Raw genomic sequence first — 15,278 nt, 5'->3', positions numbered from 1 at the left:
AGCATTTTTTTTAATTACAGGCAAGGTATAGTTTTTTGATTTATTGTGCTTTTACTTGATTTCATTATTGACATCTAATTATAGTATTATATTGAAACTGTTGCATTTTGTATGAGAAGCATATTCTAACTAATGGCAGAGTAATTCTGAAAAATCCATGTGACTGCACACTTGTGGTAAACTTCAATAGATATAAATTGACATGTATAAAAATTTAATAAGTATATGTCTATAGTACACCATGTATTATACCTGTGTAGCAAGTGCAGATTGAACAAGTAAAGGTGAAAATTATTACCTCAAGCAGTCAGGAAAATCATGGGTTTTGTCTCAAATTGATGTAAACTGAAAGTTTATTAACTTGAACTTTATGAGAAGGTGTAGTTATGTATAGTTATATTTGTGGGAATTAGCATTGTATATACATTGTAACGCTTCCAAAAGAATACATTAAAACAAAAAAACCAATCCTTTTTCAACATGGGCATGGAAGCTAAAGTATTTGCTTTTTTTAAAAAAAAAAGATTATTAAAACAATGTGAAACGTATATCCTGTACAAGGGCTGGAGACTACATAGTTATCTTTATAATAGAATTTTCCTAGCTACAATTTATTATATTCATTTTATTAAAGTATGGAAGGCTTCACTCTTCTAGCTTTGCTAAATGAAAACGGAAAATGAAGAAGTCAAATATATATTGAGCTTAAGAATTAGATCAGCCAAAGATAATGTTCTGTCTCATAACAGAAAGTAAGACTTATCAAAGTAAGGCAGAGCGGCTTGTCACTGCCACTAAAATTTAATAAGATGTTAAAACATGGCTGTGTTATTCTTATGAACACTGCTATGTGTTAGATATTGTCAGCGTTGAAAGGTACATTTGATAAGATGAATTTATTGAGGCAGACTGAAAAATTGTGACAAAGGAAAATGGCATTAATTTGTGCACATTTTTAAGCACAATTTTTTAAATGTCATCAGGAGCTAAGTGAATTTGATTGCAGGCAAAACGTCTGGGAAGTTTTCTTTTTCTGTAAAATGGCAGATTTAGATTTAGCTTGTATTGAATCAGTATAATGTTCACCTTTCAGAATATTGCCTTATCTATGAGAACTGCTATTTTATACTAAAGTTATTTATTAAGAGAACGTTCTACTTTTTAACAGTCATTATTGACAAGCTGATGTACCTGACAGGTATTGCTTATTAAGTATTCTGAGTTGAATGTTTTATATTCTCATATACTTATTATTCAGAATTTTCTTTCTGTGTTTGTCTTTACTCTATAAATAAATTGGTTTTAATTGTCAAAATGGAGAGCAAATTATTTTGCACATGGACTGGTCATGTTTTAAATATTCAGCTTCAATGGTGCTTGTTACATGTCTTTAGTTTCCTTTGAAAATTGCATTTTGGACATTTGTTTTCTATTTAAACTTACAACTGCCAGCTTTAAAAAGTAATCAGTAAAAAAATAAATAAATAAATAAAAGTAGTCAGTAGAAAACATACTATTTCCTTGAAGGCAGTATATATTTTGCATATTTATCCATAGTTTCAACTGTGGCTTTGACTTGTATTTTATTTTTACTGGAGCTGTGTGTGGTAGTTTTTTCTGAAGACAGTGCGTTTTACTTAGATTGTTCATTTGTATATCCTTTGTATGCTCCCCTTGTTTCTCTTCTTAGTTTTGAATCAGGAAGCAGTAAATTTGTTCTAGGAGGTTTAATATTTGATATAAATGTTGTCTTCTATTTCTCTCTACTTTCAGTGTAAAAGTCCACTAGATTTAGGAAAATATTTTTACTTTTCCTCTTATAAAGAGGCTTTTACATTGCTACTGTTTTTCACATGAAGTGGAGGAAGTAGGGCTTTTTTTTTTTAAGTTTTTCTATCTTGATTACTTTTAGTGTTTTTTGTTTGCTTATAGTCTATCTGTTGAAAAGAAGAAGTTAAAACAGAGGTTTTAAAGCAGTCTTGCTTATGTCATTAAATAAGAAGCACTTATGGCATTATTTCTTTTTCTAAAATCAGCTGAAAATGTTTCCATTATCCCTGAAAAGTGAAAGTGAAAGTCACTCAGTCCTGTCCAACTCTTTGCAACCCCCTGGACTACAGTCCATGGAATTCTCCAGGCCAGAATACTGGAGTGGGTAGCCTCTCCCTTCTCCAGGGGATTTCACAACCCAGGGATTGAACCCAGGTCTCCTGAATTGTAGGTGGATTCATTATCGCTAGAGATTCTTAACTCCTAATATTTAATAGCTATTTTCTTGCTTGTTTTTCCATGATTAATGTGATCTGTGACTTAAAGTCTTAATTTTAACATTAATTGTATAGGTTTTATGATTTTGTTTATCTTAAGTAGTAAAGTAATAATGGAGATAAAATTAGGACACTAACCCTGAGAATGTACTTCATATCATTCTTTGTGTTAACAAAGACAAAATTAATACCAAATAAATGTTTTTTTTAATCATTTTAATCAAAATCCACTATTTTAATATTTGACTTTATATCATTCCTGCCAACATTAGATTTGTCTAATAGACAAATTTGCTCAATAATTATATATGGTAAATGTTGTTCTGTATGAGCAAACGTCCCCAACAGCTTTAATAAGACAAGATATGACTCCTGAGACTTTATTCTTAATACCAACTTAAGTTGATAAGGGGAAAAATATTAATTTGATAGTTACAACTAATAGATTTTTATTTAAAAATTTGATTGTAAATTTGCAGATGGGATATTTATATTCACAATTGCAGTTAAGATAAATGCTAGCTTAACTTTGAAAATACCTTCAACTGTCCACTACTTTTTTTTAATCATTTTTTTCCCCACCCTTTAAAATATCACAGTTACTTATACTTACGTGATTTGAATGGTACTATTATTGCCAGGGAGGGGTGTGGTAAAATCCTAGTGAACATTTAAATACTTGGTTCTCACAATACAAATCTGTGAAACCAGAGCTTTTGCTTTTCATCTTTCTAGAGATAACATGTTTTCCACTTGTCAATGAATTTACCTGTCATTTAATAGAGAAGAAGGCAATGGCATCCCGCTCCAGTATCGTTTTCTAGAGAATCCCATGGACAGAGAAGCATGGTGGGCTACAATCCATGGGGTCGCAGTCAGACGCGACTGAGTTACTAACATACACACACACACACACACACAGAGCTTTAATTTTTTTTCCATTTTAGAGCTGCTGATTTTTTTGCTTCTCTTTTGATTCCTCATTTCCTAAAAAGTTATCTTTCCCCCATCTGGTCCTTCCTTCAGAATAATTTGATCAATGTCTCCACGTGCTTTAGACTTCTGCATGAGCCAATTATGGCTTGAAACTAATAGTTGTTCATAGTTAAAAGTAGATGGAAATTGAAGGGAAAAATCATTGTGGTCTTTAGCGTTAGCATGTGTTAGAAATTCAGTTTATTTTATGTTTTTACTAATGTTTGCCTTATTATTTTTCTGATCCGTGCTTTGGTTATTTGATAGTCTGTTGCTCCAACCCATGTCAGTGTACTTTTAAAATTGATCAAGTTTATGTGTAGTTGTTTGTCTTTTGAAAATTAGAATAGTGAGTGATCTTGCTCTAAAAATAGAGACAAGTAATTGAACCCTTCCTAGGAGTTTTCCATGAAGCATTTGCATTTTATCAAAAAAGGAATGTTTGGTTTAGCTATCATCTATTTTCACATACTATTGGTAAAGTGCTACTTTAGGAACAAAGTGAATATGAAAATCTGAAATTTGTTGTCATGTTTCCTTTGCGGCACCCTCTTAAGAGAGAAAGAACAACATAATAATAGTGCACTTCACATGTTTACTACCACTTACAAAGTATTTTCGCATTTGACAGTAATGCTCTAAGGTTAGACAGAAGTATTACTGTTATTATTCATCTGTTAAAAGAAGAGGAAGTTGAACACAGACTTTTTTGTAATGGTATATTCCATTTGTTGAGTACCTGTGTGCTGGACACTGTGGTATGTGTTTGATATCCATAATACTTTATAATCTTTTTAAAGAGAATATACCACCAAAAACCTATATTAGAATGTGAGCTCTTAAGTAAGAAACTCTTCCCACTATATAAATTAATTCTTCTGATTCATATCTTTCATGTGAATGATAAAGTAGAACTAGTTCAAGGTACTAGCCTAAAATAGGGTGGTATAAAATAGAATCCAGGTGAGGTTACTGTTTTTCAAACTAAAACTTTTTAAATTGTAGAGTAGGAATAATAGTTGATATTTTTTTCTAAGCATTTGTATTAATATTCTCCTTTCATCCAAAAGACAACCCAGTGAGGTTGGCTTTATTTTTCAAATGAGGAAATTGAAGCACAAAGTAATAAGCCAGAGATTGCACTATCTTAATTGGTGGCAGAGTTCCTTTGATTTGACTCTAGGCCTGCATTGTTAATCCACTGATCAGTTCAGTTATGTTCAGTCACTCAGTCGTGTCCAACTCTTTTCGACCCCATGAACCGCAGCCCGCCAGGCCTTCCTGTCCATCACCAACTCCCGGAGTTTACTCAAACTCATTTCCGTCGAGTTGGTGATGCCATCCAGCCATCTCATCCTCTGTCGTCCCCTTCTCCTCCTGCCCCCAATCCCTCTCAGCATCAGGGTCTTTTCCAATGAGTCAACTCTTCACATGAGGTGGCCAAAGTATTGGAGTTTCAGCTTCAGCATCAGTCCTTCCAACGAACCTTTTAAACGTGAGGATTAAAGGGCATTTCAAAAGCATACAGTTAATGTGGATCTTCGAATTACTGAGTTGAGTACGTTTTGCTCTAACTGCTCTTCCCTCCATCTTAATCATAACAAATCTTTGAAAAATGAAATGAAAAATACAGATTTTTGCCTACAGTTTCGAAGTACTCTGTCAGTCTTATAATGTGGATATGGAATGTTTGCTATTGACAGACAACATAAATTAAAACAAGTATTTGGAAGTAAGTAGACTTTTCCTATTTTGGTGTGTGTCTGTCCATCCATTTGTCCATCCCTAATGCTAACATGTCCTTTAGTCTCTGAAAAGGGAGCATGGGATTTACAATTTTGACTTGAAAATAGTAATCATTATACAATTATCTAATTTATTGAATTAGAAATAAAAGAAAAATTCAGTTGTATAATTTTTAGAAGCAGAAAAACAAAATAGATTTGTAGGTAAGTTTGTTTGGTTTTTTAAGTTTTTAACTTTAGTTTGTGAGCAGCAATTTATTTCCTATGTTTTTCTTAGTGCTTTCTGTAGCTATAGGGGGAAAATGTATAGCAAAATAGTTTGAGTTTCTCAACCAAACTTTCTTGTAAATCTAACAAATGCCTTCATTCACCAAGCTTTTGTTGAATGGATTGTGTAAGGCATAAAGTTTCTAGCACATTTGTTGTTCAGTTGCCAAATTGTGTCCAGCTTTTTTGCAACCCCATGGACTGCAGCACTCCAGGCCTCCCTGTCCCTCTCTGTCTCCTGGAATTTGCCCAAGTTCATGTCCATTGAATCGGTGATTATATCCAATCATCTCATCTTCTGCCACCCTCTTTGCCTTTTGCCTTCAATCTTTCCCAGCATCAGGGTCTTTTCCAGTGAGTCAGCTATTCACATCAGGTAGCCAAAGTATTGGAGCATCAGTCCTTCCAATGTGTATTCAGGGTTGACTTCCTTTGGGATTGACTGATTTGATCTCCTTGTTGTCCAGGGGACATAGACGATACTCAGTAAGTTTTTTTCAAATGTTTACTTTGTTCCAGTAAAATATTGCTGGATATCAGAAACACAGAGATAAATACATTGTCTTCCCTCTCCTCAAAAAGTATATTTGCTAGAGGGAAAGAGCTGCTTAACAACTAATTTGGTAAAAAAACCTGTTGCTAAAAAAAAAAAAAAAAAAAGGCCTGTTGCTTGTGCAGATTTGCAACATTATGTCAAATTTGAGGGCTCTAAAGTCTTCTCAAATAGTATAAACAAAGCCTGGCTAGTAGTAACCGGTAACTTACCCAACTGGGAGCATGGTGTCCAGTGGATAAAGTTATTATACATACTTGTGGCTATTGTAATGGCAACCCACTCCAGTACTCTTGCCTAGAAAACCCCATGGATGGAGGAGCTTGGTGCAGGCTACTGTCCGTGGGGTTGCAAAGAATCGGGCACGACTGAGCGACTTCACTTTCTCTTTCTTTTATGTTTTAATTGAAGAATTTCCGTCTAAACACATGAAGCCTTTTCCTTTGAACTATCTTCACTGTGGTTCTTTTTTTTTTTTACTGCAGTTCTTTTTTCCAGTTTTATTGCCATATAATTGACATACAGCACTGTATAAGTGTACAGCATAAAAGTTTACTTACATATATCTTGAAATGATTACCACAAGTTGGTTAATATCCATCATCTCATATAGATGGGAGATAAAAGTAAACTTTTCCTTGTGATAAGAATGCTTAGAATTTACTCTCTTAACAACTTTCATGAATATCATGCATTGTTAAGTATACTTATGTCATACATCCCTAGTAATTATTTGTCTTATAACTGGAAGTTTTTATCAGTTGACCACCTTTTTCCAATTCTCCTTCCTCTCACTCCCACCTTTGATAGCCACAAATCTTATCTCTCTCTTCTTATTTTATGAATTTGGTTTTGTTTCTTTGTTTTTTCAGATATAACTTGTTTATCTATTCATCCATCAGTGGACACTTCCCATGTCTTGTCTATTGTATATAATGCTGCTATAAACATGGGGATACAGATATCACAACATGGTGTTTATGTTTCCATAGTGGCTGCAACAGTTTACATTCTTACCAGTAGTGCACAAGGGTCTCCTTTTCGCCACATCCTCTTTAATTTCTGCTATCTTTTGCCTATTTGATGCTAGTCAAAACAGATATGAGGTGTTCTAACAGATATGAGGTGTTTTGGAGTGTTCTGTATTATTTTAGATACTAATCCTTTATCAGATATATGGTTTGTAAATATTTTCTCCCATTCTGTAGGTTGTCTCTTCATTTTATTGATGGTTTTCTTTGCCGTACAGAAGCTTTTGAGTTTGATGTAGTCCCACCTGTTTATTTCTAATCTTGTTGCTTATGCTTTAGATGTCCAGAGTATCATTCCTAAGACCTACATCAGGGTATTTCTTTTTCCTGTGTTTTCTTCTAGTAGTTTCATTGTTTCAGGTGTTACATTTAAGCCTTTAGTCCATTCAAATAAACTTTTCTGAGTGGTATAGATAGGGGTCTAGTGTCATTCTTTTATACATGAGCTCTTTTAGAACCCTAATACTGGAAAGAACTAAAAGCTTGTTCTTTATGACTGAGAGGATTTTATTGTTTTTGATAATTTCCATAAAGTATTTTGTAATATTCTTTGAGAGACTTTCTTTCCAAAATCAAGCACCACTGTAAATTTGTCTTAGTGGTGTGGTGGTAGTAAAAGCTTCCCACCTGTGAGCAATAGGACCCTATTATCGGGAGTCTTATTTTTCATGTTTCAAAAATATATCAGAAATCATGCACTGCAATATGCATGTATAGGCCAAACATGACTAATAGGCCATAACATGACTAGAAAGGCCAAAAGGACAGGTTGCTTTTTGCTTTAGATTAGAAATAGCATTAACCATTAGTAAGATTGGTGAAAGTGAAAGTTAGCTCAGTTGTGTCTGACTCTTTGTGATCCCATGGACTGTAGCCCAATGGGCTCCTCTGTCCATGGAATTCTCCAGGCAAGAGTACTGGAGTCTTAGGTTGCCATTTCCTTCTCCAGGGGATCTTCCCGACCAAGGGATTGAACCCAGGTCTCCTGCATTGCAGGCAGATTCTTTTACGTTTAAGCCATATTCATCAATCAAATGGAACTGGAAACCTTCCCAAACTCACTCCCAAAAACAAGCTGTGGCTCTTCCCTTTTCATGCTTCTTTCACTTCAGTTCCCACATGATGCTGAAAGGATCTTTTTACCAGTCTCTCTGTGAAATATAAGTTGTAAAGCATTTAATCAACAAAGGAAAAGGGTCTTTCTATTTTCCTTGAAAGCTTCGAACTTGTTCTCACCATTAAGATTCTAATTGGCTATTTTCTTTGCTCGGATTGCTCTTCCCCCAGAAATTCAAATGGCTTGCTTCCTCATTTTAACAAAGTCTCAGCTCAGATAACACCTCCCCCACCTTCTATCATGTTTTGTTTTAATATATATTTATTTTTTATTTGTTTTTCTGCGCCGGGTCTTAGTTGCGGCATGTAGGACGTCTGATTTTGTTGCCACAAGCGGGGTTTAGTTGCAGCTTCTGGGATTAAGTTCCCTAACCAGAGATCAAACCCTGGCCCCTGCGTTTACAAGAGTGGAGTCTTAGCTGCTGAAGCTTCAGGGAAGTCCTATCCTGGTTTATTTTCACCACAGCACATTACTCTCTTCTGTCTTTGTTTTTGTTTATTGAGAGTTTGCCATACTGAAGCTGGAGTTTCATGAGATCAGAAACATTGTCTAATTTTTTCCTTGCTGTATTTCTAGGGGCTGGGAGAATCCTGAAACATACTATTTGAAGGAATTTGTGAGTTTGTTTGTTTTTGTTAACATTTTCATGATCCTTGGGTTAAAGTAAATAAGACAGGCATGATACTTGTCTCCAGGTTTTGTACTTTTTTTTGACATGAAAGTCTCTCAGTCGCGTCCGACTCTGCAAATTCTCCAGGCCAGAATACTGGAGTGGGCAGCCTGTTCCCTTCTCCAGGGGGTTTTCCCACCCCAAGGATCAAACCCAGGTCCCCTGCATTGCAAACAGATTCTTTTCCAGCTGGAGTTATGTTTCATTGGGAGCCTAAATGAGTCTAAAAGTGATATAAAATTAGTATATATTGGATATATCTGTTATTTGCTTTCATATATTAGTTATTTGCCTTTAGCTATTTCATTTCTATGGAAAACAGACAATAATAGCACAAGGTAATTACGTATTCAACCTATCAGACCTAACAGGATCTTCAAAATTATAATTCAACTCCTTACTCAGCTTCTGACCAAAGTAGGTTCTTAAAAGTGAAGTGAAATTTCCTCAAGTCACACTTAATTAATAGCAAGGTAGTATTTTATCTTAAGCCAGTCTTCTGGCTCTAAGTCCACTATTGTTTTTAGCTGCTAGATAATTTGAAAATAAAATACTCAGGAATCCTCCTTATTAGAATTCTTTTTTGCCACTCTGTTTCACTGTCTGGAAGCACCATCTATCTGTATGTCCAGTAAGTTTTTATGTATAACTTGACTTCTGATGATTTAAGAGATTTATCTTGTCACAGAACTATATGGTTGTTTGGTTGGTTTGTTTGTTTTGGCCTGAATTTGTAATTTTAATCATATAATGTGTCAAACATACAGAAAACTGTGGAATAATAGAAAAGATTTCTATGTATCCACTGCAAAGAATAAAAAGATGTTAACAGTAAAAAAAAAAAAAAGGACAACCATGAACCCAGTCCTTGTATTCATTTGTCCTTTTGTCATAGAACATTGTAGCATGCCTTGGTACATGGTAGCCACTTCTAATGAGAGTTAAACTTGTCAGGTGACAAAACTGAAACAATTTAGCAATGAGTTTAATGCCATTTATTCAAGGGAAAACAATCCATGGATTGGGGGAATACAGTGCCTGACAAGCATGGAGCACTCATCCCAAGGGATTCTGAGCAAGAGGGTTTTATAGAAATGAGAAGAGACATTGGCCAGGAGGTGGAGAATTTCCTTATAAGCTAGCAGATCTTATTTTCTAGGACGAAGAAAGCTAGCTAAAACTGAGTTGGAAGATTGCGAATTTGTATGTTAGTTTTCCTTAACAGGTGTTTCCTGTAAGTGCAGGCCGACTTGGGTTTAGATTTGTTGCATGGACCAGGTCACTGTGGCAGCCTCCATTTTGTAGGTACTGATATAGTGATTAACTGATTAACTTTATCAAACAAGAATCTGTATTTGGCAGTTACATAGGTACTATTCAAAATAAGAAAATTACTTGACATGTTTTATATTAACAGATAGACATTAATGAATAACATGCAATTAGTTGTAATTAGTAATTTCGCCAGACTTATGGTCAACTTACCATTCCCTTTGTATAAGAGGTAGAAGAAATGGCTTAACTGGTGAGTAAACCTAGCCAGTTGGCTCTACATCCAAATCTCAGTAACTTTAGTTTCTAATCTCTCACAAATCACACTCTCAATTGCATTATTCCATAGACGTATTTACTATCAAAAATAATCTGTAAGGCCTCAGATTTTGGCCTCCAGGCGTATTTAGATCAAGTAATTATTTAATAATTGTCAGAATAAATGACACTTATTTAATTAACATTTATTTGTGCGTGTGTTCAACACATTTATTGGGCATTGGCTGTGTGACAGACATTGTGCTAGATCCTAAACTGACCCAGGAAACTTGGGAGCTTTTGGCAGGGGAATACTTGTCAATGTAACAAATATTTTTTGCCTCTGTCCTTGAGTGGAGAGAAGGAAACCTTAACTCTGCTTGAGGAAGTTTCCTCACTAGGTGAGGAAAGCCTTATGAAGGATAACAGATAAAATGAGGGAGGTCATTAATAATTTGTGGAAAGGCACAGCGAATTAAAAGATTTTGTCAGGTTTGGGGAACTGCAAGTCTTTAGATAACACTGTATGAAAGTGGGAGAATAGTTCACATAGGGTTGAAAAATTAGGCAAAGATCTTTTTATGATCAAAATTACTTTAAGCAAGAAATGCATGTAAAGGGAGTTTTTCTGTAGAAATTTTAGATAACATACTTGAACATATTTGGATTCTGTAAAATATTCTTTAAAAAAGTGAATTTCTTAAAGCACTAGTGAGTGTAACAATATATCTTTTTCTGAAGATTTTAGTGCCAAAGCAAACTCGTTGCAAATTTAGTATTACAAGGATGTGTGTATATAGTAAAGAGAAAATTTTATAGTAGTGGGGAGGAAAATCTTGATAGCTAGGGTTAAATTTCATTAAACCAGATCTGTAGAAGATACTCTGTACAAAGAAATACCGTGGGCATTTTAAATAAGAATAGTTGCTTAAGTGTGCAGTTTTTGTCGGGGAGTGGAGGCGTGCTTTAAAAAAAAAGAAAGAAAAAAGTTAATGCCTTCCACCGTTCTCCTCTTTTTAGGAAGGGGAACAAACAGGAGCGGAGAGAGATGGAGATAAGGCCTTTCACTAGACAGCAGCCCCTTCTCGCCTATTTTCCGGTTGCGAGCATGGCTCGCTGGGCCGGCAGGGGCGGAGCCGACGGTGACGCACCCGTGCGCCGCAAGGCATTGTGGGAAGCTCGGGCCGCGAGTGAGGTGGTTGGAGGCGAGGTGGGGGCGGCCGTTTGTTTTCTCGTGGGCTGGAACTCGCGCGTTCTCTTCCTTCCCCGCGGCGAGCGGCGGGGCGGAGAAACGGCGGCGACGGCAGCAGGAGCAGCTGTAGCTTCGGACACCGTGCTGTGCCTTTTCCGGCGAATGGTTCCTCTTCCCCCTCCCTCTCACTGTTTGTTGTGTCTTTGGTGTGTTAAAGCAGGAGCGAGACCGCGAGCAGCGCCATGAGCAACACCACCATCGTCCCCAGCACTGCGGGCCCGGGCCCCAGCGGCGGGCCGGGGGGCGGCGGCGGCGGCGGCGGAGGCGGCGGCACCGAGGTAATCCAGGTGACTAATGTCTCCCCGAGCGCTAGCTCTGAGCAGATGCGGACCCTCTTCGGTTTCCTAGGCAAGATCGACGAACTGCGCCTCTTCCCGCCTGAGTGAGTATCGTCCACCATCACGGTTTTTGCTAACTCCTCCCCAGCCTGGGCCTACCCATAGCGTTTCCTGCAGGCCCTTGTCTCTGCTTCCCTGGGCTAGGCTGCTTCAGTTGAGGTTGGCTATTGGGTTTACTTATGAAAGAAATCTGTGCATTAGACCTACTGATGCAAAGAGGCAGGGCCAGGGTTTGGGGGTTTAGGAGACAACTGGCTTCTAATCTTGGTTGGTTTTTTTTTTCTCTTTAAATTGTACCTGCGTGGTCATTAAAAACAAGACAAACTCCATTTTATGTATCTTGTATAGGTTAATCTCTCAAAAAAAAAAAAAAAACCAATCGTTTGAATTCTTTGAAAAGTAATAAAAATTTTCGTTTCTGTGTTATTTTTTATATTGAACTTTATAAACTGTTCAGTTACTGCTAAATATTGTTAAGTGATTCTGGCCCATTGAATATAATTCAGTTAGCACTCTTGACATTCAGTGAGCCTGAGTACTTTTTAAAATGAGAAGAGTTACAGCTGAAATCTCATATTTCCCTTCGTTTAAATAACGTACACATTTTTTATATTCTAGAATTGTTCTTCAGAAGGAATTTTTTAGAACGTTAAATTTTTTAAATTTGGGGTGTACGGGTTTTTGTTTTTATCCTGTTGTCTTACATTTCTTATTTTTATCACAGATGTGTTAAATGAGTGCAATAATTGTAAGAAATGAAGCTATAACAAGATGTGATAAATACTAGAGCAAAAATTTGAAATAATAAAATAGTCCAGTGCTCCTTGGGAAGAGTGAAAATTCAGATTTTACTGTCAGTGGGTACTCAGTTCCAGCTGTACCATAAGTTTTTTGTGATGCCACTTAAGTACTAAACAGGAGATTGGAATCCTCAAAGAATCCAATGTTGTGGATGTGTAATGAATCATTAATAACCTGGGCATGATAAATCTGTGTGCTTCTCTAAGTTGATCATACTGCAGTCGGTATTTAATACGGTATTTCATCATGTTTTCCTTAAAGTATTTTCAGATAATAATGTTTTCAGGTGCTGTGTTGTCTTTAATTTGGGGGTATTATACATATGGAGAGAGGTTTAGAGTTAATTAACTTAACATGAAGTGTAGAATTCTAGGAACAAACTTTTTGTTGAAGTTATTTTACACAGGTATTTATTTTGACAATGAAGGACAAATGGCTTTCATAATAAGAACTTACAGAAATGGGTATTTTGCTGTTACTTTCTCCCAACGTTGCTTTCATCGTTAGTAGTATTAATTAATGGTAAAATGGCAGGAAATGAAAGTGACACATCTGATTATTATTGATTACTTGATTGTAGTAATGTTATTTCTCAAAGTATATGAGATGATGGACATATTTATAAGAAAATTATTTCCAGTCCCACAAGTCATTAAGAATTTTTTTTAGAGTTGCTGACTATGAAACGCTTTTCTTGTGAAAATGTTCTTTTTATGATACTTTCATAAAAAAGTGACAGGGAAAAAAAAAAGATGACAGAAGTGTGGGATGTTACCTTGTCTGTGTCTCAAGGGGGAGTCATGGTAGAACAGACTGACTTTTTGATTTGTAGTCGATGGAGTGGTTCCATCCTAATCAGGAAGAGTTGTGTGTTCCAGGTAACTTGATCTCTGGGGTGCTGTGCATTAAGGGGATTTTTTCCCTACATTGGGAAGAATAAATACTGACACATTTTTGCTCTGACTCCTTCATATATTCACCCATGTACAGGTCATTTTCTTTTCTGAAAGTATGTAGGCTTATAATGTAGTGAATTTTACATTACTTTAGTGGCCTTTCTAAATTGAATAGTATGAATGTAGAGCCTTTTGTTCATTTAATATTATATGTGTGTATGAATATATAGATTTTTCTTTTCTCTTCTTTTTTACTAATTTAAGTTTTAATAGCTAATCTGACCTGCACAATTTGGAAATACTTTATTGATGGTTTCTTTAAGCTCCCTACAGTGTTCAGTAGTAGTTTGTTGCAGATAATGTGCTATGGAGTCCTAATAGTCTAAAAGGGATTCATCTTTCCAAAAGTACTCCAAAAATTTACTGTTACTCATAAAATAAGATCAAATGACTTATTACTTGAAATTCTATTGGTTGTAAATATATTTGTTGCTTGATTTCTTTTTTTTTTTTTTTAATGGGTATATGTTTCTCCCAGGAGGTGTTCATATCCACTTGGAACTCTGACATGCTTGCTTTCTTTTGTTGTTCAAATGTCACCGGTTCACACAATATAAAAATGCAACTGCTCCCTGACTTCTCTATTCAATTTAATTGCCTTTTCTCTGTAGAGCTGTTCACCAACTGACAAACTCCTCTGTCTTCTAGAATAAGGTTCCTTGGGGTCAGCAACATCCCTTGAGGGGCACTTTTAAAGTATTATGTGACTGAGCTCCAACCCACACCTACTGAAATCCTAATTTTAGCCCCAAATTCCTGTTTGTGGGGAAAATTCCTGGGATCACAAACATTTCACTGAGAACCTCAAGAAGGTGTCTCCCCTCATTTTATTATCAAATTCTCCTATTTCTTGGTTCTTTTAAGCCAGAAATTGCTAACTTAAAATTCCATGCAGTGATAACGACCTGTCTTCATAACAAGTAGTATTTTATGCCTCTTTTCAGTATGATAGCCTTATATATTCAGAGGGAACTAAGCCTTGTATCCTGTTTTACAAATGAGTGAACTGAAATTCACATAGATTTCTACCAGTGTCAGAACTAGTATTTGAAACCTAATGTGATTCTTTTCTACCACTTCATCATGATTTCCTTCAAAGCCAAGCAACTTGTGAGTGGAATCATTCTTTTACACCTAATAGGTATTCTTCAAATGTTTGATTTTAGTGAGGTATCAGTGGAGAAAGTCACTGGAATGCTTATCAGGTAATGATCCTTGAGAAGTATATGTCAGTTACTCAATAACTGAAGACTTCTGTAACACTGCAGATAAATCCATTACTACGTTCTCAGGGACCAAAAAGAGATACTTTAATGATCATATAAGTAACTTAGTATAGTTAGGTAAGGGAGAGAACATAATTTATCTTGAAAAAATTTTAATTTAAAAATATAAAATATTTTAAAATATAAAATCTACATTTAAAACTAAATGCAACAATTTACTGTATTTTTTTAGAACTAAAGAACAACACATGAGGGAAAGAGGATGTGAGGTCAACAGAGTTAATTTTGTCACAGACTTGCTGTTTTGTGGGGCTTAAGAGATACTTTGTTTATAAGCTCAAAATTCTCTCCTCTAAAATGGTTAGCTCAATATTAAGATGAGGTTGAAAGAACTGACCCAGACCAGAATTTTTACTTTAGCAGTCATGAATATCTGTTAAGGATCTTGTTAAGAATCAGAGCCTTCCTATGAAAAGGATTCTCACATTCAGTGGGCTTGAGGTGGAAGAGTCATCTGAATTTTACGTGTGTCCCAGAAGATTCTGAAACA

At 35.8% G+C, this 15,278-nt stretch overlaps 1 protein-coding gene across 7 annotated transcripts in view; it reads left to right on the top strand.

The window, feature by feature from the left end:
- The window catches only part of SRSF11 (serine and arginine rich splicing factor 11), a 49,753-nt gene that overhangs the window by 1,635 nt on the left and 32,840 nt on the right, over positions 1-15,278 (top strand). For 4 of the 7 annotated variants that reach the window (XM_043876603.1, XM_043876601.1, XM_043876600.1 and 1 more), the window contains exon 2: positions 11,568-11,789. In XM_043876603.1, the coding sequence (XP_043732538.1) occupies positions 11,590-11,789 (200 nt within the window). In that variant the 5' untranslated portion in view covers positions 11,568-11,589. Of the gene's footprint in view, positions 1-11,564; positions 11,790-15,278 lie in introns of all 7 variants that reach the window. The other 3 variants (XM_043876605.1, XM_043876606.1, XM_043876604.1) reach the window with 1 other exon arrangement.

Source organism: Cervus elaphus, chromosome 20 (genome assembly GCF_910594005.1).
Source record: "Cervus elaphus chromosome 20, mCerEla1.1, whole genome shotgun sequence".
Taxonomy (NCBI): Eukaryota; Metazoa; Chordata; class Mammalia; order Artiodactyla; family Cervidae; genus Cervus; species Cervus elaphus.
This window is presented reverse-complemented; position numbering and strand designations above follow the sequence as displayed.